The following is a 23014-nucleotide window of genomic DNA, read 5'->3' as shown; positions in this document are numbered from 1 at the left end:
GGAACCATGAGGGACCCTGCATGTGATTTTTGTCACTTCTGATGAAAGTCACCTATTCCCATGAAGAAGTCCCTGTTCTTTACCTCGCCGAGTACCGGAGCAGACATTCCAACCCAGTCCTTCAGTTGCTTCAATAATATGTCATGGTCAACAGGCTTGAATGCTGCACTGAGGTCCAACAGAGCCACCACCGTGGTTCTTCCAGGGTCCATATTTATGCAGGCGCTATTGAACATTTTGACAAGGGCAGCTTCATCTTCCAAACAATGACCAATCACTTGCTGGTTGGTCAAACAATGCTTTCAGGCTAGATGCCTTCAGGCTCGATGAATGGAAGGCCACATGAATACCTTCCATTCATCGAGCCTGATGTATGGAGGGCTATAGATTGACCTGTAACTTTGCAATGATGATTTGTCCAGATTGTTCGTTTTTAGAAATGATTTGATAGCTGTTTTCAAAGCTTGAGGAGAAACACCTGATATGAGGGATTAGTTCTTATTTGAAGTAGATCAGACGCAGCAGGTGAGATATCGGACAATGCCACATGTCCAAAATTGTGTGAACAATGTCCGGTGGCTTTAAGCACAGGACACTTTATTTTCAATTTAAAAACAGCTTACCTCCCAAATACACTTGTACGTGAGCTGACTGACTTTACGGAGGCATTTAAAATGCGATTCCCCACTTTGACCACTAGAGGGTGCTGTGTTTTTTTTGTTTTTTTTGTTTTTGTTTTGTTTGTTTTCTTATCTTGGAAAGCGTTTCAATTTTATTCTGCAGATTAAGGCAACAAACCATTTACTCTCCACATTCTCATCATTGCTTTCTTTCATATTTCATTCTGTAATGTCACTGAAAGGTTTTCTCGTTTATCCCTAAAATGTTATGATGTCATTACCCTTTTTATGTCATCTTTTACACCACAGTGTGAAATGAATTTTTAATCCGTTTCCATTTGTCATGTTTGAAGACAAAAAAAATGCAGCACATGAAATTAAATTGTACAGTGTGTGTGTAGTAAAACACTATGAGACCTGACTGTCATAAAAGTTCCTTGAGTTATGAAAGAGTTCATGTTATTATTATAACAAGAATAATAACATGTCACTATTCTTATTAAAATCTTAGGATTATTTGACCAACGCATGGCACGTGAGTCTGGAATAAAACCAGATGTGGCTCTTCTTCACTGAATCCAGGTTATGAAAATACTGAAACAGGTGCATCATGGAATAACATTTAAAAATGTATTTGTTGACATTTTGAAAATGTTACATAAGGGGAAAAAAAATAGCAGCTGGTTGTTATCTGACACCTTTTTGAACTCTTCCCGACCTGTTTGAGAACATCGGAACGTCGCAACAGAAAACCCGATTCCCACATCCTTTAATAATGCTTCACATGCACGCGCTGTATACAAAAACAGCTGCCATTTGTCTGTATGTATTTACCATATACATAATGTAAAGATTATAAAGATATTTAAGCTTAGATTTGATAATAGAATGTAAAAACTGTACATTCTGCAGAAAATATATTATGTCACAATGCAGTGGTACCATCTGACTCGTCTTTGGACAGAGTAAAACACACAGAAAGTCAACCCCCTCACTCTGATGTCTTTGTTACACATTGTTCCAGAGTCATTTCTTTCAACATTCTCCTCTGTCTTCTGCTTTCACACTCCTCTTCTCTTTTTTCCTGTTTCCTTTAAGTTCTCAGAGTTTCTTGGTAGAACCTCCTGATATCTTCTTCTCAGCGTGAGCCCATTTGGATCTGATGTTAACAGAAGACAAAGAAGAAGAAGAATAACAACATACATTTATATCAAACTGAAATGTAATTCGACTGTTGGTTGTGTGTGTGTGTGTGTGTGTGTGTGTGTGTGTGTGTGTGTGTGTGTGTGTGTGTGTGTGTGTGTGTGTGTGTGTGTGTGTGCGTGTGCGTGTGTAAGGGGGAGGGCGTATAGGATACAAGTAGTACAAGATCAATGAAAATATCTCATCATCTGTCATAGTGTCTGTTTGAACAATGTGTTTGACAAAGAACCCATGACTGGAAATCTTTCCACATTGTTTTATTTCAACCATTCTGTCATCAAAGTGGTAAATATGTAAATACGTAAATACATATTCAATAGGGCTGAGATCAAGGCTGTTCTCAGAACCTAATATTGTCATGCTTGTCTGTTTCAAAAGTTCTGATATGTGCTTGGGAAGTCAGCTACGTCCAAGTTTCATTCATCTAGATTTCAATCAACTTTAAGCAATGGACCAACACCACAGGATGAAAAAGAGGCCTTCACCATGAATTAAGGTTAATTTATTAAGGTTGGCTGACAGGTTGGACTGTGCGCCATGTTAAAATGAATTTTGTGTTCATTTGCATAAGATCTAAGTGAATAAAATATGTTCTAAAAAGAAGAGGCACAAGGCCCAATCCTAGGGGAACACCACTGGTAATTGTGGATGGCTATTCTGAATAGATTCTCCAACACACAGTCAGTGACTATGGCTTATTGCTGTTTCCTTCAGACATGACAAGAAATGGAAAAGAAAAAATAAATGTGTAACTACCTGGATGCTTACTAAAGCCAAGAGATGTCTTCTTGTTTGTTCTGGTAGCCCAAGACAATCATGGAGTTCCTGTTTCTGGTAAGACATTTCGCTTGTTCTTCATCAGGCCTGCACGAAAAATGTTCGGGATTAACAGCAAAATCATAGCAAAAGCTATCTGTTGCTGTTCATCCTCATGTCACCAACATTTAAAAAACAAATTGCACTTGAACTCTTATCATCTGCGCAAGAACTCGGCTGAAAGCTGCTAATGAATTTGTTGTATAAATACCCAACTAAAATGTAGTGTACTGCTCTTTGATTTGGCATCCCTCCTGCTGTAATGAATGAGTTAGCAGGCGGACGCTGCCCTTTCTAATGAATCCTGCACTGCAGCTATGTCTCACCAGGCTGCATTACTCCTCTGAGCATACCTAAAGTCTGACTCGCTGACCCCGTCCTTTGGTTCTCGGAGTTTGGACTGGATTCCAGGCAGGAGAGAGAGTGGCAGCGGCCCTCCCACCCTCTATGAGACTTCTTTGCTGTACGAGCTTTAAAGTAAAGTATTTACTGAAACTCCTGGCCTCGCAAGGAAAAATTAAGCTAATAGCTTCTTTTATCTCCACCTGCCAGGAAGTTGTCAATCTCTGTTCGCAGCCCACAAGTAGCTGAATACCTTTCGTCCTCCCATGCCTTCTTCTATTAACTGTGGTCAAATGACATACATTCCTCCTTTTTTAAAACTGTTTTTTCTTTTAGCAAACAAAGGAAATAAGCACATTTTTTAAGGGGATTTCAGCAGCTGCTAGTCATGTCGGAGAAATATTGAATTCAAAATAAAAAAATACTAAGGCAAAATTATGTGGACTTTTTGTTGTGGAAAAAAAACACACAGTTGTAGCCGCGTCATCACTTTCTTTTAGAATGTTTGAAGGTACAACAATTACCATTTCAGCATCTGATGGTAAAATGAACAGCAGGACAGCAAACTTCACAGGTTACTCAGAACAGAATGCAGAAAGTCGTCATATTCTGCACAATAAAAACTTTTATTTCAAAGCAATAGCTAATTTGTCTGGTGCTTATGGTATAGTTATTTCTAATTCAGTTTGAAAAATACTTGATGATCCCAAAGAGAAATGATCGGTTTCTGTAATGCAAAGAGCTGTTGTAGATGTTAGTGGTTGTGGGCACGAAGGACGTCCTGTAGCAGTCAGTATTACAGTCAAAAGTCTCTGACTGAAGATGTTCGAATGAAGAAAGTGGTCAAAGTTGTCTGTAATGTTCTTCATTTCATAAAGAATTCTTCTTTGCATGCATCATCTCTAGAGTTTCTAGAGCAGTCCCCAGAACAGAACCAGAACGTTGAGCGTTTTTTAGTAACTGGCTCTGAAGCTGCTGTCCCAGCAGATGATGGTAGAAGATATTACACTCTCCACAACAAATTCATAGAGGATACAATCACTGAGGGACTGAAGTTTTGGTAACACTTTATTTGACGGGGTGTGCATAAGACTGCCATGACACTGTCATAAACATGAAGGAGTCTTTATGAATGTTTATGACTGTTGTCATGAAGTGTCATTTGGTAAATTATGACACTTTTAATGCAAAGTTGTTTTAAAAGTTCCATTGAAAGTCCATTAAAAGTGCCAACTCTGCATTAAAGTGTCATTATTTTTAAAAATCATGCAAAGTGCTACATTGTTTTAATGTTTCCATCCATCCATTGTCTTACACGCTTATCCTTTGTAGGGTTGGGAGGGCTGCTGGTGCCCATCTCTGGAAGGTAACAGGTAAGAGGCGGGGTACATTCTGGACAGATCACCAGTCCATCGCAGGGCAATAGAGACGGACAGGACTAACAATCATGCACGCACACACGCGCACCCCCACCCCACACACACACACACACAGACGCACACCCCTACACACACACACGCACACACGCACGCACACCCACACCCACACCCACACCCACACACACACACACACACACACCTATGGAGAATTTAGAAACACCAATCAACCAGACAGTTATGTTTTTGGACTGTGGGAGGAGTACCTGGAGAGAACCCATGCATGCACAGGGAGAAATATGCAAATTCCATGCAGAAGGACCCCTGGGCCAGGAATTGAACCCAGGACTTTCTTGTTGTAAGGCAACCGTGCTACCAACTTCTATTACTTCACAGTTTGGACAGAACAATGTGATCAGAATTTTAGGTACATATGAGCAGGTCACAGAGACACAACAGCCATAAAGAGTGCAGTAGATATTCCTCACCTGTAGAGCTGAGGACAAGACAACTTTAGTGGAGCAGACGTCAGTCCCAGCCCGCTCTGGTTCTTCCCTTTACTTTTTCTCACAAGGTCCTTGACTCGGCCCCACATGTAGTTTTCACTGAGCTGTACATTAAGACACATAACAGAAGGGCAGCAGACTTTAAATGTGCTTTAGCTAACCACTGGCCAAGCAGCTGCAGCTTATGTCTCGTCCTAATTATTCATTAAAACTGACTTTTCAGTTTTATATCATGTTATAATGTTATTCCTTCATCAACAACAAGAAGCAGGAATGTTGCCTTGATTCTTTCATGCATGTTTGAGAAATTCTTTAATGTCCCAAGGCAACCATTCAGCTGATTTCCACCTTTGATAATGAAGCTCCTCCTCAGAGCTGAGGTTACTAAGCGTCCAAGCTTCCTCATAGAGCAACCCTCCCCCACGATTCCCCCACTCAGCTCCTTCAGACTAGCCAGCAGCAATTAGCAAACACCTGGTGGAACTGTGTGCCTGCTGACTGAGATCGTTATACAAGCTACTTCTCAGTTAAACATTGGTAAAAAACGTTGTTAAAGGGTCAATAGAGGCATCATGTTATGATGGCTTCCTGAAGGCGGAGTTTCAGAAGGAGCAGGAGGTTTTAAAGAGACAGAGGCCCAATTTTATTATGAAGTCAAATGTTTTAAGTCATAACTGACAATACACCCTGTGTGAGATTTATATATATCAAACATCAAAAACAACATCAAGAGTTCTGTCTGTGATCTGTGATCACGTGATTTTGTTGATTTGCACACTCACGCGGCCCGTCGGAGGACTCCTCCTTTCTGTGCTATCTCCATGGAGATGGGGCTCCCTCTCAGCGTAGCTCCTTCGGTTTTGGCTTCTCCTCCATTCTGGGGTGGCTGACAAATCCTCAGTACTCATGCCTGAAGTATTAATCACAGATGAGACACTTCTGTTACTGACTTTACTAATTCACCATCCCACGCCATCAGGGAACATTTCATACAGAAACACTGCAACAACAAAAAAATTAACAGTCTAACAAATAATAATAATAATAATAATAATAATAATAATAATAATAATAATAATAATAATAATAATAATAATAATAATAATAATTTATTTGTTTAGCAATTTTAAAGTTTTAGACAAATGTTTAAATATTAAAGCCTTTTGATAAAAGTAAGTGACCTGAGTGAAGTTCCAGAGGTCATTAAAGGTCAAACCCCACTCCCACCTTCTTCAAATCAAATAAAATTGATGTCAATCAACTTGTCTATGTTTGTGCTGCTTTGGCTTTGAAGATATTAATGAAATTTTAAAGGTCATTTTGATTTTGTAAAAGTGTGAGTGTGGGGGAGCTGGTTGAGTTTTTGACCTTTAAACTTTCATTAATATTTTCAAAGTCAAAACAGCACAAACAAACATAATTGCTGCACAAACGTCGCACAAACGTAATGAGTTGATTGACATCAATTTTGTCTGATTTGAAGAAGATGGGGGCTGGGCCTGGTTGACCTTTAATGGCCTCTGGAAACATTTCTTAATATCTATAAAATGGTAGCGGCACAAACAAAAAATTTTGCTGCACAAATGTTTGACACCATTTTTGTCTGATTTGAAAAAGGTGGGGGAGGCAACTTCACTCAGTCAGGTAAGTAAGTGTTAACTAATAATCTTAAAAGAAGACCATGAAGAGGCCTGTGTATTATTTAGAGGAGCAGCATTCCTTCCTCTGCCTGTCTCACATCGAGCTCTGGGAGAGCAAAGTGGTAGCTAGAGTCATGAATTATGAGCTCTTTTTTATGTGATACCTGGCCATGTTTCCTCTGAGTGGCTTCGCCCTGAGATGACTCCACTCTGAGATAATCAGGGTGGACTGTAGAAACAGCTGTCTGGGTTTTGTTGGAAGCTACTTTGTGTGAGTTGAGAAGGAAGGGATCAGTGTGAAGGATAGAGGCTAAAGGATACCTGCAGACATATTCTCCCCCACATCCATGTAGACTCAGCTACTCCTAAATCAGCTTCAGTCAAACATGGCATGGCAAACAAACTAATGGCCTCATTGTGCTACAACAGCACAATGAGGCTGTTGTAGCACATGGCTTTTCATAAGGAGACTCGTAACATAACTGGAATCTAGCCGAGAAAAAAAACATTACACCTTTACTTAAGAATCTCAAAAAGATTCATTATAAAGCAAGCAGGTAAAATTCAGTCCAGTCTGCTACATTTGGACTCAGTAGATTATAAAATTTGTAATTAATTAGCCAAAAAAAAAGAGTTTAACTGAACTGCTTTATAATTTGAAATTGAACTGAAATTTTTAAAAAAATTTTTGCATGTTGCCTTGAGATGACATTTGTTGTGAATTGGCGATATTAAATTATTTGGTGTAAGGTTTTTGCCACGATTTCACTGTCTTTACTGTCTGTCATATCAGCTCCTGACCAGGATGTGTTCTCAGGTTACCTTTCCTGGCTGACAGCAGCGGGTGCCGGCTGACCTCCGGGATGGTGGACAGATCAGAGGAAGTACCACTCGGAGACATAAAGTCACTTTTCGACTGCCAATTCTGGAAGGCCAACATGGCAGAGCCACAGCTGCAATACCGCTGGAAACACTCCTGAATAAACACAACACACACACACACACACACACATAGTGAGATAGGAAGAATAACTTAGAATAACTGAGCTTCTCTTGCCTCAAAGCTTGGTAGGCCTCATATGCAAAATAGAACTACTTTGTCCATTTAAATGTAAAAACTAGAGGAGCACCGATTTATGAAGAGATCAGTCAGTATGTGAAGCTAATCTTATCCCCTGATCTTATAAGCAAAGTTCTAAATATCAACCACTGCCATCTTCTGCTCTCACGTGAGGGGGTTTGACCGATAGACCACCAGGTCATGTCTGCAGGTTTGTAGTTAACAATAGTCACCCAACTCAACAACTTCCTTGCTGTATCTCAGGATGACGACATTTCAGAGAAAAAAAAATAGTATCAGAATCGATTAGGCTTTTTAAATGTTGGTAACAGGTGATCGGTCAGAAAACTGCAATCAGTGCACCTCTAATCAAAACTATATGCATATTTTCATTTACATGTGATTTAGCATATAGGGAGTGTTGAAAAAACTGATTAAAGCTCAACATATTTACATAAAAAATTTTATATAGACATGGGAGTAAAAGAAAAATTTTGTCCAAATCAAAACACAGCTCTGATCTAATGTAGAAAGTTAGAGAAAACTTAGAAGTTATTGAAGTTTATCTTTTATTGAGAATCACTGAAAAATAAAATACTTTTTTTTTTCTTCTACTAAAGGCTAAGTACCGTAAAATTCATCCATCCATTATTCAACATGCAAACTTCATGCATGGAGACCCTGGGCTGGGATTCAAACCCAGCCTGAGAGGAATCAGAGAACATTCACACACCTCCTTGGTCTTTGTCATCCTGCTGTCCCTCTGCAGGCTGCAGACCTGCCTTCGCAGACGAAAGTTTACCTCCTGCAGATGAGCGATTTTTTCGAGCAGCTGGCAGATGTGCTCCAGGTAAACCAAACCTGAGCCCACAGGACTGGGTCTCTGTTGTTGGGCCTGCAGAAACAGAATGTGTGCACATCAGACGAGATCACAGACACTCACAAGAAGACATGAAAGGAGGGGATTGGAAATGGATTGACTGCTCCCAACCACAGAGAAGTAAACATAGAAAAAGACGGAGCATTTGTGGTTTTACAGCACACAGGGCCATTTAGCTCCATCCGTCTTCACATCTACTCTGACCAGCTTCCCCGACCTTGTTGAAGAAAAATATCCCCATAGTATGATACTACCACCTCCATGTTCCACTATGTGTTTTGTTCTGACTTATGTACAGTGGTAGTTATCTGCCACACAGAACAAGACATCTGCTGTAGATCACACTTTTTATAGTCAGACAAAATGGCTCTTTGTTTGTTCCAAATGTGTTGCTTACCAAATGTAACAGGAAAGAAAGGAGTTTTAAGTCTTGTCTTATCAGCTCTTTTTTTATGGCCCGGAAGGGAAAGTAACATTTTTTGCGCCACCAGCTACAGTGAAGCGGAGTGCAGAAAGTTACAAATTGTTTATATCACTATAAATCTGGTCCTACAAGTTTTGAAATTGTTTTTAGGTGAGAAATTAGACCTTTATTTAACCTTTTCCTGTTTGAAATTTTTGCTCTTTTACCTTCCTTAAGCCTTGTCTTTCTGTTTATGTAACTTGTTGTACATATTACTGTAAAAATAGATAAATAAATAATAAAACAAAAACAACAACAAAAAAAACAAGGTCATGATTAATTTTTTTTTTTGTGAGTCTACCTTTTTTTTTTTCTCGTTGTAGTTTTGTTTAGTTATGCCAAAGTTGGAAGTAGACAAGTCAGAGTTTTTGGTTCTAGCGTGTATTAACACCTTTGATTCGTCACATCGCCCCCTGGAGTCAGAGCCTCTTCGAAGTGTCTGGTTAAATGTTTTTCCCTGGAAGGCGCCCACATCGGTGGGGAAAGTCCAGTTAAGGACGAGTGTGCTTCAGCAACCTCCGCCAGTAATTAAACAAAGCATTTTGACATTTTGTATTCCAGTGCAAAATGTCAAAATTTGCATAGAAATATGAAGAGAGAACATTAAATAACCTGTTTAGACAGTTTATCAGCAAAATTGCTGCTCTTTAAATGAGTTTCACTTTAAATTAAAAAATAAATTCCTTTTCTCTCGACTTTAAAAAAAATCTTCTCTTCGTGGTGGTCGCACCAGCTGAACACAGGCACTCTAGGCGATAAGAGGAAATCATGAGCAAATATTTATCCAATTATCAACATTCCTAAATTTGACCCAACAAAAGCAGGATATGAGCTCAGGCTTCCTATGCTGATGGTGCTGAAGCTGGAGTTGTGTTGAGGTGACGTCACTCTTTTCTTTTGACCTACAAATACTTCCTGGATCACAAAGTTCTTAAACAAGAACCTCTGCACACGTTGTGTTTTACAATGATGGGGCACCTTCAAAAACATTTAAATGTCTGCAAAGGAAGCAGCCCTTCTGTTAAAAACACTTTATCACACAGGATCTCATGTCTGATGACAGCCCAGAACCTCTTCTCTGTACACAAGCAAGTCCATTTCTCAAGTGAATTTTCCCTAATAAACACAAGGTTGAAATAATACATTAGATTCAGATATATCCATCCGTCCGTCCGTCCGTCCGTCCGTCCGTCCGTCCGTCCGTCCGTCCGTCCGTCCATCCATCCATCTTCTGCTTATTAGAGGTTGAGTCACGAAGGCAGGAGCCTAAGTAGGGAGGGTCAGACTTCCCTCTCCCCAGCCACTTGTTCCAGCTCGTCCAGGAAAATCTCATGACGTTCCCAGGCCAGCCGAGAGACWTAGTCCCTCCAACATGTCCTGGGTCTTCCCCGAGGCCTCCTCCCAGTGGGACGTGCCTGGAACACCTCACCAGAGAGGCCTCCAGGAGGCATCCTGACCAGATGCCCGAGCCACCTTAACTGGCTCCTCTCGACATGAAGGAGCAACAGCTCTACTCTGAGTCCCTCCTGGATGACCGAACTTCTTACCCTGTCTCTAAGGGAAAGCCCAGCCACCCTACAGAAAAACTCATTTCAGCTGCTTGGATCCGTGACCTCGTTCTTTCAATCATGACCCAAAGCTCATGATCGTAGATGAGGGTCGGAACGTAGATCAACCAATAAATAAAGTGCTTCGCTTTTTGACTCAGATCTCTCTTCACCACGACAGATTGGTACGTGGATATGAACACATTCTGCTGGTATCTAGCTATGATTATCTAAGTTGTAGAGAAGCCACAAACCTTTTGTAGTTATTGACAAACAAGCTATTGGCTTAATTCTGGCTGGACACTGACTAGAATTAGTCCAGTTCACTTACATTGCTAGGGATTCTGTCATGGACTAGGTTTTATGATATTTTAAAACCATTTAGAAGGGTTTAGAAGTTTAATAACGCTAAAAATGAACATGAGGAGTGTATAGTAACTTCTGACCAGGACTGTTTTTCCTGCCAGCAGATAAGGCAAAGTGGGTGCGTGTGGGTCTGTAATTTGAGGAGTGTTGGGTCTCACACCGGTCCTACTCATACTTCCTCAGAGACCACCGAGGGACCCACTGTTTGGAACGAGAAATGGCAGTAAGGAGGAGCGCATTTTCTGTTCAAAATGAGCAATCCCAGTGCAAACAAACAGACACACCCTGCTCTGCTTCCTCAAGCCTCCAGTTAATTGCGCTGAGTCATGGGGTAGTTGTTGACAGAACCTCCGAGGCGACCACCAAACCCAAAGCTGCAGCTCAGAGATGAGACAGGAAGCAACCAGGATGAAGTAGGACACTTCACAATAAGTGCTTATCTTAATAAGAAAGATGTTTTTCAAAATGACGAAAACACACGTAGCACTGCGATTGCTGGAGATCACAGTACAGACACGCCGTATGCTGAAGCGTCAGTTAGACAACGAGGCAATAGTATTACAATATTTTCTCACACTTTGTGCCTTAAAGGAAATGCAGTCACAACACAGCTACTTGGTCAAGGTTTTAAACGTAAGCAACACGTGCAAAAGTTCAGTGCTGGTGGAGTCGTTTTCAACACGTCTGAAGGATTATTTGCTTCTACTTACAGGCAGAAGTTTTGAATCTAGGAATGTTAAATTCTCACATTATATCAGCAACGTTATCTTTGGTAGACACACCAGTAACTCCTGTTTAATAACTATTCCAAAAAATCTAAGTGAAATATTTTTTTGGTCCTTCCTCTTCTCTAAAGCCATTTCTTCTTAAAAAATCTGCTTTAATCAGAAACATTGGTGTCCAAACTTTTTGCAACATGGGCCAGAATGCTAAAGTTGAAAATAATCAGGGGACCATATTGATTTTCTGACTTGAAACGCAAAACAATTCTTTTTTAAATACTTGTTAATTGATTAAACATGCAATATTTTAATGAAACAAAGTGACAAATGTTTTGTCTTAATAAAAGGCGGACAGTTTCCAAACTTTATGGGTAATGTTTTTCAGTTTGTATGGTCTAGAAAATCTCTTATTTTATTCCCAGCAACAAAAAGGAAAACTTTCTTAAAATAAAAGTGTAGTCTTTTTTTAAGTTAAAAGTTGCTGGTTATAATGAAAATATTTTATATAATTAAAATACTTTGTGCCTTCCACTTCCCATTAAAGAAGAAATTAAATTTGTAAAGAATTAAATTCTCGTGCTAAAAATGTTAAAAAGTTCCTGGAGGGTGAAATTTGGAGCATTCTTAGTGGGCCACACAAATAATTCCAAGGGCCACAAATGGCCCCCGGGTCACACTTTGGACACCCCTGATCAAAAACAATATGGAAAATGTGTATCCTTGGAAAATATGACTCAGTCCTGACAGGGCCTGTGATGTTTCCATTTAAGATGAGCTGTTGCTTTGGGCCTCGGATATGAAGTCAGGAAGGAAGTAATTCTTGAGTTTGCCTGCAGTGTTTAGCATCCACAATAGCTGCTATAGCCGTGAAAACAAAAACAATTGGGTTGCTAGGTTTTTGGAAATAAAAAAAATTTAAAAAAGCATATTACTAAAATTTCAAATTGTTTTGTTCTTGTGGGATGGGTGTTCTGGATGTTCCTTCACTGCTGGGAATCAGTTCACAGAAACCAGATTTTTAAGAAATCCAAAGCAGTCATTAAACATTAACTATGCTGTGAAACAGAACAGGCAGAATTTTTTACACACATGGATTCATTTAAATCTGTGGGACTCTTAAATTAATTACTAAATTATTTATACTTTATATGTGAATTGTCCTGTAAACAGTTCTGTATTATGCTTTTCCAATCTGTTCACAGGGCATAACTGTGTTTCAAAAATACAGCCGTGGAGAGAGAAGCCCTATTTTAAGCTTCATGTGTCAGCTAATTGAACCAACCACATCTGGGCTTTATGTGGGCTCAGTTTGGGGAAGCTAGCAGAATCACTAACAGTATTGCTGCTCGTCAGAACGGAGCCCCGCTTGCTCTGGGCCCCCATTTCACAGCTTCTAACCCACTGTGTGATCTCCAGATCAGAGACGAAATAGTTAACGTCAACACCCTCATTCTATTTCAGTTGTTCCAAAACACACTCAGGGGTATAAAGAACATCTGTGGATCCCAGCTGGAAAGTGTCGTCTTTATTCATTAAGCCTGGGAGGTCAATAAGTCAATAAAAATAAAAAAACAGCCTTTAAACTAAGTTGAAACTAACCACAATGAAAATGAATGCCAAGACTGTGATAAACAAATCCATATGACCACTGTTTAATGCAAAGTTGGCACTTTTAATGGACTTTTAATCCAACTTGTAAAGCAACTTTCCTTTAAAAGTCTCATTATTTACCGAATGACACTTCATGACAACAGTCATAGACATTCATAAAGACTCCTTCATGTTCGTGACAGCGTCATGTCTTATGCACACCCCATCAAATAAAGTGTTATTGAAAGTGCTTTAGCTTCCATTTTACTATTAAATATCTGATGATGGGGGCCACTAAGCATTCTGTACTAATAATTTTTTTCATAAGCCCCTCACCCCAAAAGCAGCTGACCCAGGCTGTTGCCTCTCTGGTGCCTCCTGGAAGCTATCAAAGAAGCCTTATCTCTGTAAATATGCAAGTAATTTGAGATATTCAACACCTACTGGATACACCAGGATTGGCTGCCAACCTCTGGGCTCGGAAAATAAGGAAGGTTGAGAGAGGGAAATGCCTGCCGGTCATCAACAGTATCACTTTGTCAAATCTCCAGTACCTCAGCAAACTCAGTAAAGTGCTGCATCATACTCAGCTAACTGGCTCTGTCCGAGGGACCGAAAGGTTCTCGTGTTTCATTTCGATCGACGTGAAGAGAGGCCTTCAAACTCGGCATTGTTTCAACAGCCTTCGCAACTCAGATGTTCTAATAATCCTTCTCCAATCTGTCCCTCTCTGTGAAACAACAACGGGGATTCATGCGGAATGTTTGCTCACATTCTTCTCTGTAATAGCTGCTGGTAATGAAAGACGTCCTCGCAGCCTTGCTGGGATGTTTTCAGGAACATCAAACAGTTGAACGTGACTGTGCAGCTTCGACAGCTGCCAGGTGCTCTCTCACAGACCCATCCAGAGAGAGCATCCCACAGAAAAACATGACATGATGACTCTGAGACCTCTGAGTAAGGAGAGTCGGGCTGTTGTCACATAAGCAGTTCATCCACATCGGGTCCACTTTAGAATATGAAGAGTTCCCATGACCTGGATAGATGGATGGATAAACAAATGAGGGTTTTCTTACCTCACTGAGCTTACAGCATGCGTCCATGTAGTCCTCCAGACTGTCCCTGGTGTCACTTCTCCTTAGAGACTCAGCTTTTATGTCCTCGTCTGTCTCATCCTCACATTGTGCTGGTAAGAATTCGTCTGCAAGCTTTACGCTCTCTGAGCTGTTTTTATCATCTGACGAGATTTTCTCATCACGTCGTTCGGATCTTTCACGAACATCTTCAGAGGTAAGTCCTGTAGCATCACTTTGGTCCATTTCCTCACATATGTACAGTTTCACTGTCACAACTGAAGGGTCAAAGTCCTCTCTGTTGGTGAAAACGTCGTCTTGGATGTCCACTGTTGAATTCGTGCTGGTCTTTAAGCAGTTTGCCTCCTTGGAGTTTTGGTCCTTTGTAACTAGTGCATCGGGGGAGGAGGTAGAGTCAGAGTCCAGGTTACAGGAGTGACAGGAGGACTCTCGACTGTGGACCGCAAAGCTCTTTTCTGAGCCTGTGGGGGTAGACGGAGAGTTGGCTCCGCTTGGCAGTTCCACTCCAGAGTCTTCAGATTCAAACTTGTACAGCCTGGAGAGATGAGAGTCCAAGAAAATGCCCGGTAGGTATCCGGTGCCAGAATCCATCCGAGGCTTGTCTTCAGGATGGGAGTTTACCTCCGAGGCCTCACCTGGGTCTGGAGTCTTGTGTTCAGAAACTGATGCTGCAGAGAGAGTGGAGACAGAGTCTTCTGCCGTCCAGAACTTTTCATTGAAGTTGTTTAAGAGCTTCATTTTTGTCAGCACAACGTCACTGTCCAGAACTGCATTCCTGTCTCCTTTCCCTGGTAGACAGAGACAGCAAAAAACATTATTTCTGCTCCAGCTGAACAAAACCTCCTCAAATGTGTTCTTGTGTGTTTTCTGTTCTTATTTGTTCATTGAAATAACTAAAAAACACACACACAAAAATCACAGCAACCAAACATTTATTTGGAGAGCGACATCACCGTGTTCCAGTTTGAAAAACTATCAGAATTATTTAACTCTCATCAAGTAATTTAACTACTACTACAAACTGATACTATGGCATTTCTCTGCACTTTATGAAATAACCACTACAAAAACATATCTACCACAAATCTTAAGTCATATCAAGACATCTAAGTTCCTCGTTGAGTCCCAATCAAACCAGTCATTTGACTAAATACGTAATTTAATTTAATAATCATTTTTAATGTGTTTTTGTTGCCAGAACAAGCAGCAAGAGGTAAGGAACATGAAAAACATCAGGAAATGGTGCGCCAATTTTGCTTTTTACTGCAAATATTAACACAATAAATAATTCATTGTGAACAGAGAAAATACTGGCAATGTTACCATGAGTCATTTCGGAAAGAAAAAAAGAACTTCCGATGTGATTTTAGAGAAGACGTTGCATTGTTGGAATCTCTCTCGATATGTTTGCTATAAAAAGAGTCACTTCTGAGTAAACGTGCTCATAGCAGTTGTTGGGCATTTGGGTTTTTCTTGCTCAAATCTTGTTCTGCTCACAGGAACCTTCTCTGACTTTAACAACTACAAGCTTTTTATACAAGATACAGCACAAACATTGAGATTTCTGCTTTTCACTAAAACAGAAATACTCACAAATCCACTCCACCCTGACTGTCATTTATTCTGACGTCAGTGGACACGCGAGGGCACACTGAGGCGAATTGTCAGTAAAAGTGAAGTATGAATGTGTAGAAAATACATCCCACAATCCACAGAATTCAGGAGTATTTATATTAAGACAGACATAGTGAACAGAAACTGCCTCCAAGTTTTGGCTTGCAGTGTATGGCAGCATGTTTGCTCAGGGATGGTATGGGAATAGTTTGGACTGTGGAAATAAGAGAATGACAATCTAATTCATTTTTATTCCCAGGATGTTTCCAGCAGAATTAATGAAATTAGGCACTAAATAAAAAATAAGAAAAACTCAAATTTTGCCTTCTGCTCTTTCCCATCACACTTCCAATCACTGTTAACCAATCAGTTCAGGTCCATTATTCCACAAACACTTCTGCTGCTCTCACTCTTTGCTGGTTCCTCCTGTTATCATTGCTTCCCTGAAGATTCCCTGCTGTTCTTTTACCACCAATTCCTGTTTTTGTTTGGCTCTGGCTTCTGGTGTTTCCCGTATTTTTGTAACTTTGTTTTTTTATCCTTTTTTTTTTTTTATTAAATACCAACAGCTACTCAATGCCTCTGCCTGCCACACATCATGACATTCCTGCCCAAAGCCATCACCTCATCTACAATAACGATAACCCACCCAATAAAATGAGCAACAACATTTCATTTCCCTTTGGGGTCAATGAATAATTTTCAAATGTAAGTGAGGTGATGAAGAACAGAAAACAATGAGGGAATCTTCCCTGTTTTTGTGACGTGGGTGTTCGTACAGGACAAGAGTGTGGTGTTGACCGGACAGAACGTCTGAGCCAAGACGAATGACCGCCATGCAGAGAAAATATAGCTTTGAGCTCACCATCAGACGCAGAGTCATCTATTATCTGTTTTTATAATAGACGGCTCTGCCTCTTGTACTCGATGCTGAATTCAAAACTATATTTTCTTTGGATCCTCATAACATAAACTCATAACATAGTCTCATTCAAAGGTGCAGTCTGAACTAAGTTTCTTTTCTTTCTCTCTCTCTCTCTTGCTTTGTCTGCCACATGTTGTTCATTCTGTGAAGCCCACAAAACTCCTGTTTCCTGTTTTTGCCCGATGATAGGAACAAAAAAAAACACACACAAAAAAAAACAGCTGAATGATTGCATGTATTTTAGGTTGGTACTTTAGCAGCTGGATTGTTGTTTTTCTTTTTCTTTTTCCAGTGACCTCACTGGTCACATTGTGTGAAGTATCCAACATGTGTTTGTCTGTACAGTGGCACAAATTAGTGTTTACCATCTGCTGATGGCCACGGCGTAATGTACAGAGATTAACATGCAACAAAGATAGCAAAAGATACAAGAGACCAACGTTAGAGAGACGTTGCCATAAAGCTTTCTTTACTCTGGAACAAAAATTGATGTCAGTGCCTTGAAAAAAGGATTCACACTTGTTAAAATTGTCGAATAAAAGAATGAGTTACTCTTGAAGCCAGACAAAGACTTTTGGAGCTTCTTCTGTCTTCCTGACACGAGATTTCAAGACATGTCTGTTCTTGTGAAACCCCAGCAGACTGAGAAGGGGAGCAGGTTGCCTTTAATTACACGTTGAAGTCATCCGACCAGCCGGGCTGTGTAATCTGACTTCTCGTTATTCTGACACAATCCTCGAGTGTCCCTTCAATCCTTTTCGTGCGATAATCGCCTGCTGCGCAGGTGTTCCCCTGATCTGGTCGTGTTCATCCCTCGCAAACGGTACACCAGGAGATATTCTGTCCTGTAATCGTGAGCACATGCTGACTCAGCTGATTTCCAGTCGTGAGTGTTTGACTGAGCTCCACACAACATATATCATCAGAGACGGTCCTCCTCCCCCCCAACCTGTCTCCCCGACCCGTCCTTAAGCCTGGCTTCTGTCTGAGAACATCCGTCTGCCGTTTCCCCCCTAAGATTCATTTCACATTCCAGACCGAAACTGGTGGATTCGGCACGGTTTAAGGAGCGGGTGGATTGACCTGTTGTCTTCTGCTTGATGCCTCGGGTTCATACTTCATGAGAAAAACACTTCAATGATGCCTCCAGGGCCGGAGGTAAAACACACCCTTCATGCAGGGACTAAAAGGGGTCAGGAGGAGCTGGGAAAGAACCTGGCACTCAGGCTGGGAACGTTAACCAAGCTCTAAGATAAACACCAGAGGTCAAAACAGCATTTAATTAAACTAGTTAATATATATATATCAGCAGAGTTCATGTACAGTCATTTAAATACCCCAAAGTTAAAGGAATGAAGGTAAGAGGCAATAACCAATGTTTCTGGATGATTAATCACCCCAGAAGTTATCAGGATCACCGATAATATTGTTGTTTTGAGATGATTTGCCACTAATATAATGACATAATTACATAATTCCACTAATTATACCTTTTAACAATATTCTCATATGTCCGACAAACATGTATAAGAATACATGTTTGTATTCCTCTGGGGTTTTACGGAGATGACGATAAAAGTTATGGTTAAAACAAAGCGCTGGTCACTAATCAACAGCTGGTTGCTACAACACATCTGTTCAGCTAGGCTATTAAACTGAACCCAAGAATGTATTAGAATCATGTTCTAATACATCACAGCGGCACTCAGCATTAAATCAGCAGTAGTAGAGGTAGCAGTCTAAACCACGCTGTCAGCCACAGCTGCACCCCGACATGAGGTGTAGCTGGGATCATGAGAGAAATGTCATCAGCACTGAGGATGATAGCCAGACTCCCTCCCACTTATCAAAGTAAATGCATGACCCCAGCACTGCTCTGTCCTGCCAGACACCACTATGATAAGACAGGAATGTGCAGGAGCATTGTAGCTTCAGTCAAACACTCCTTGGGAATAATTCCCTTTAACAGCTTAAGAGGGAAGTAGCTCATCCCTCAAAGTAAAGGCAGAGACAATGCTGCCGCTGTCCTGCCAGCCACTAAATGTTTTTGGAGGACGCTCTTAGAGAAATTCTTGAAAACTAAACTTGTCATAGAACAGAAGCGCCGTTAGAGGCGATTATGTCAGGTTGCAGTTTGGAAAAGGCCTCGACGGCTTCTTCCTGTGTCCTGTTTGATGAGTGGTGGTTGATGGTGGGTCCAAATGCAGAACAGCAGAGGCACTGAGTAGATCGAGATATTTAATAAAAATCTTTTTTAAAAAACACAAGACATATGGAACCACAGGGAGCCATGGCAGAACAAAAACCATAAATCCAAGAGAGAAAGCCAGCAAGGAGACAAGGGGAGAAACAGGAGCTACCAGCAAGGAGTGAATGAAGGAGATGTGATTAAATACTGGGAGAATGAATGCTGGAACAACGGATCTGGGCTGATGAGTTAACAGGCTGCAGAGGAAGGCTGACCGGAGGGAGAGAGGGAAAGAGGAAGAGGAAGTGACACAGGCGGTGAGGGAAAGAATACTGGGGACTAGGAAATGAATCTAACAAAAATAACGAGACAAAGACATTTAATAAAACTAGAGAAGCTAAGAAATGACGAGACACAAGAAACAAACAGAACTAGAATCACTAGCAAGAAACTGAAGTAACAAGGCAGAACTAATAGAGACAAGAAACTAAGGAGTATAAATGATCACAAAACCAAATAAACCTGAGATCCTAACCCCCTGAATGTGTTTTGCGATGAAAACAACGATGGAGACACAGGAGTCGTCCTCACAGCTGCACCGTCCGCACAATAGCCCTTTCTTCTTGCTCTAAGAAACACGGCAAACAATGTGTCTGCTGTGGAGCAGAGCAAAGGGGCTCCCGATCGGAGGCAACAATGAGCAGATTTACTACGCCTCCCACTGCAAGGCATCTGTGGGATTTGCTCTGCAGCAGGTGTGGGGGGGGGCTCCTACTGTAAATAAGCTGACAGTGATATCTGAGTGGGGCTCAGCTGCGGAATGCAGAGCAACCTGACGCCGTGATAAGAAAGCTCGGTGTGCTGCTGCTCACTTTTCACACAAACCACGGCTGCTTTGATTTTGCCGGATCTTTAGTTGCCCAGGTGGGACGATGAAGAGCTACCTCTAAGTTACAGCACTGACCCGGGCAACAGGCAGCAGTAAAAATAAGTCAGTACAAATCTCATAAATTACTAGGTCACAGAAGGAAACAGGTGCACTGATCAGGATCTGTCATTTGCAATGAATTGTTGGAAGTAAACATTGGGATGAAAATATGAAGATTTCAAGCTCAAACTGCTTCTAGTAATGGAAAACCATGAAAGGTTCTGTTTTATGAATACAACCTGGTTTTATTACACGCCCCACGAATTCACCTTCGACATAAAACTGGAGCTGAACTAAAGTTTTGCTAATAAAGCCCCAAGTCTGAGCTGCAGCCTTGTGTGTGTGTGTGTGCGTGTGCGTGTGCGTGTGTGTGTGTGTGTGTGTGTGCGTGTGCGTGCGTGCGTGCGTGCGCGCGCGTGTCTGTGTGTGTGTGTGTGTGTGTCTGTGTGTGTGTGTGTGTGTGTGTGTGTGTGTGTGTGTGTGTGTGTGTGTCTGTGTGTGTGTGTGTGTGTGTCTGTGTGTGTGTGTGTGAAAGAAGCTAACAGTTTGTCAGCCTCGCAGCAGCAAAAGTCTATGCTGCCTTTCAATAGCCAAAGCATGAAATGCTAAATGAGCTTATTAGTATAATTACATCTGCAATCATGGAAGAACTTGAGTGCAGACTAAGTGATTTTCGACCTCCTTTCACTTAACACGTCAAACTGGGACTTGGTCGTTCTCTGACCTCTCTGTCTGATTTCTGAAAGGACCGGTGGCTCAGCAGGGTTAAATTCAGCCCACTGCTGCTCCTGTTTGGAGCAGCTAAGTGAGGTCGATATTAAGGGGGGCAGACCCCCTTAATATCAGGCATATGAATTTTCTAAATTTTCTGAGATCAGTGATCAATCGATACTTACATGTGAAGCCAAACTTATTTACTGTGGCAAAAGTCTAAGAATCGACTGCAGAAAACTGCAATCAGTGCATCCGTACTGGATACCATCCTGTAAACACCCATTTCTATGCATTGAGGATAATATTGGCCCAGCTTGAGTTCTAACCCTCCTCATGTCCCACTTCACTCCACATCCAGGTGGCTTAATTTCTTAAAGCTCAAACCTGTTCAGAACAGCATTTTCAGTCATTCTGTTGAGTATCTGCTGCTGTTGGTCACTGATGACTCAGTTTGGACCAAAACTTCAGCTGTTGGACTCACAGTTGAAGGAATTCAAGGTCTAATTAAAGCCTGGAAGGTGTCAAACCAGTCCAAATCATCTCCCTCCACAGCCGTGCTTGATATATGTTTGTGCTGACATGCAATATTTGGTTTTTATTAACTGAACATGCTTGCCAAAGACTGTACAATCTAAGTTGGATCCCTTTACTGGGACATCCTTTTACTGGGATGATTTCCAGATGTGTTAAATGTGAATAATCTTCAACTTGTGTGTGTGGGGTAACCTGTACGCAGCAACAAACTCCTACTGTCATCCAGGAGTTAACATGTACCAATGAGTCAGTAGTGACTGCTACCTCCCCCCTGATAAATCAGACAGTATGACAGAAAACATCTGGCTGCAGGTTGTTAAAGCTCTGACAGACTCTTGTGAATCTCTGTCGTTCCTGCATACTTTTTGTCTGTGACGTTTGACGCCGTCGTCCTCCAGAACGTCCATCCTTTCCTGTCCCACGAAGGAGGAGGAATCCACATCTGTTTTTCTTTTTGTTATTTTGTGGCAACCACCTCACAAACTGTGCTTGCAGCTCACAGTTTTCATGGGAGTAGGAATAAAAAAAGAGGAGGCCAGAGAAGTTTTTATGACCGCCAATCTGCTTTTAAAGGATTTCCGTAGAAACAATAGGAGCAAAAAACCCGAGACTCTCTTCAGACTGCGTCTTATGAATAAAAGAAAAGCTGCTGATCTCAGTCGATTACATCACTGAGTTTGTGTAAGTTCTTAGTCATCTTTAAAAACAAGAGCAACAAAGGCACCGCAGGGTGCTAATCGTGTTTACTGAGACATTACAGAGCTCAGAGAGGATGAGTCTGCAGGTAGTTTAGGATCATGACGAAGAAAGAAATGAAATGAACACCCTTTAAGGAATTATGACTGTAAAGACATATCTCTGAGGAACGGATTGAAAGATTATTTTACCTTTTCTCCAAGGAGCCAGAATTGAGAAAGATCTCTGCCAGCTGATGACCAGCCCAGCCTTTTTCCTTTTCATACTCATGCTGCTGAAGGACTTGCTTTTGTAAAAAATAAAAAATAAAAAAAATACAATAAATAAATAAATAATCAAATTTTAGATGTAAAAAAAAAAAAAAAAAAAAAAGATCAAATTTTCTCAGATATTCCTCATTGGGCTTCAGCTGTGGCAGAAAGGCGTCTCCTTCAGTGAGGAGGCTGGTTGTGATACTGGGTCCTGCTGGAATGCCAGGAGCGGCTCGGTGATCTGTGGCTGGGACTGGGAGCAGCTCTTCAGCTGAGCTGTACACAGGGGGGCAGGACTCCGGCAGCCGGCAGGAGGAGGAGGGAACATCTCTGAGCAGCACTGACTTCTCTTCAGCCCAAAAGAGGAATGGAAGAAATCAAAAATAAATCTTTTCGTTTGAGTTGCAGTTGTGAGGGCATCCAGGCACCTCTGGCACATTTTTGGAGGCTTTCTAGCTCCGTAAACATGGAGAAGATAATAGAGAACAACAGGAAACATGTCTAGCCCACTAAATAGGTTTATTACTTTAGCTGTCAGAGGAATTTCATCCTTTTATTACTCTTGGAAGGATTCTACCATAAGCCCTTCCTCTTCTTCTCTACCTCCTCTCTCAGCCTCCATAGCGCCCTCCTCTGTCACGTCAATCCTCTACACCACGGCCCTGCTTCGATAGCTCTCATGTCACATTTCCATCAATTTTGTAACTGGCAGCCATCTTGGTAGGCAGTTGATATGGAGTTGTTGTGACAACAACAAAGCCACAAATCTACAAACAGCGTACGCATTCTTCGTGTTCACTAGGTAGTTAACTACATCGTTAGTGGGAGATCGGCAGCATTTTGTCCACATCATCTGATGTGTTTTCCGTTGCCGTCTGATACGGCTCAATCCTGACAGTTTTGCTCATGTATCTTTATCTCGCACATTGGTGAAGAGTG

At 41.2% G+C, this 23014-nt stretch overlaps 1 protein-coding gene across 2 annotated transcripts; it reads right to left on the bottom strand.

Annotated features, from left to right (window-relative positions):
* Positions 1-1226: 1226 nt before the first annotated feature.
* Positions 1227-22564, bottom strand: LOC103476510 (uncharacterized). 2 transcript variants are annotated; one of them, XM_017308796.1, is made up of 8 exons: positions 22016-22564; positions 14208-15013; positions 8297-8458; positions 7326-7479; positions 5646-5773; positions 4846-4967; positions 2592-2687; positions 1227-1779 (listed from the first exon to the last, which is right to left on the bottom strand). In XM_017308796.1, coding segments are annotated over exons 1-8 (1548 nt in total). In that variant the 5' UTR covers positions 22095-22564; the 3' UTR covers positions 1227-1778. The 2 variants fall into 2 exon arrangements, with proteins under 2 accessions (XP_017164285.1, XP_008427139.1); XM_008428917.2 differs by having other exon boundaries at positions 2580-2687; positions 22016-22561.
* Between the last annotated feature and the right edge of the window lie 450 nt (positions 22565-23014).

The sequence above is a fragment of the Poecilia reticulata genome, linkage group LG15, assembly GCF_000633615.1.
Source record: "Poecilia reticulata strain Guanapo linkage group LG15, Guppy_female_1.0+MT, whole genome shotgun sequence".
Classification (NCBI taxonomy): domain Eukaryota; kingdom Metazoa; phylum Chordata; class Actinopteri; order Cyprinodontiformes; family Poeciliidae; genus Poecilia; species Poecilia reticulata.
Note: the sequence above shows the minus strand (reverse complement) of the source record. Positions and strands in the feature narration are given on the sequence as shown.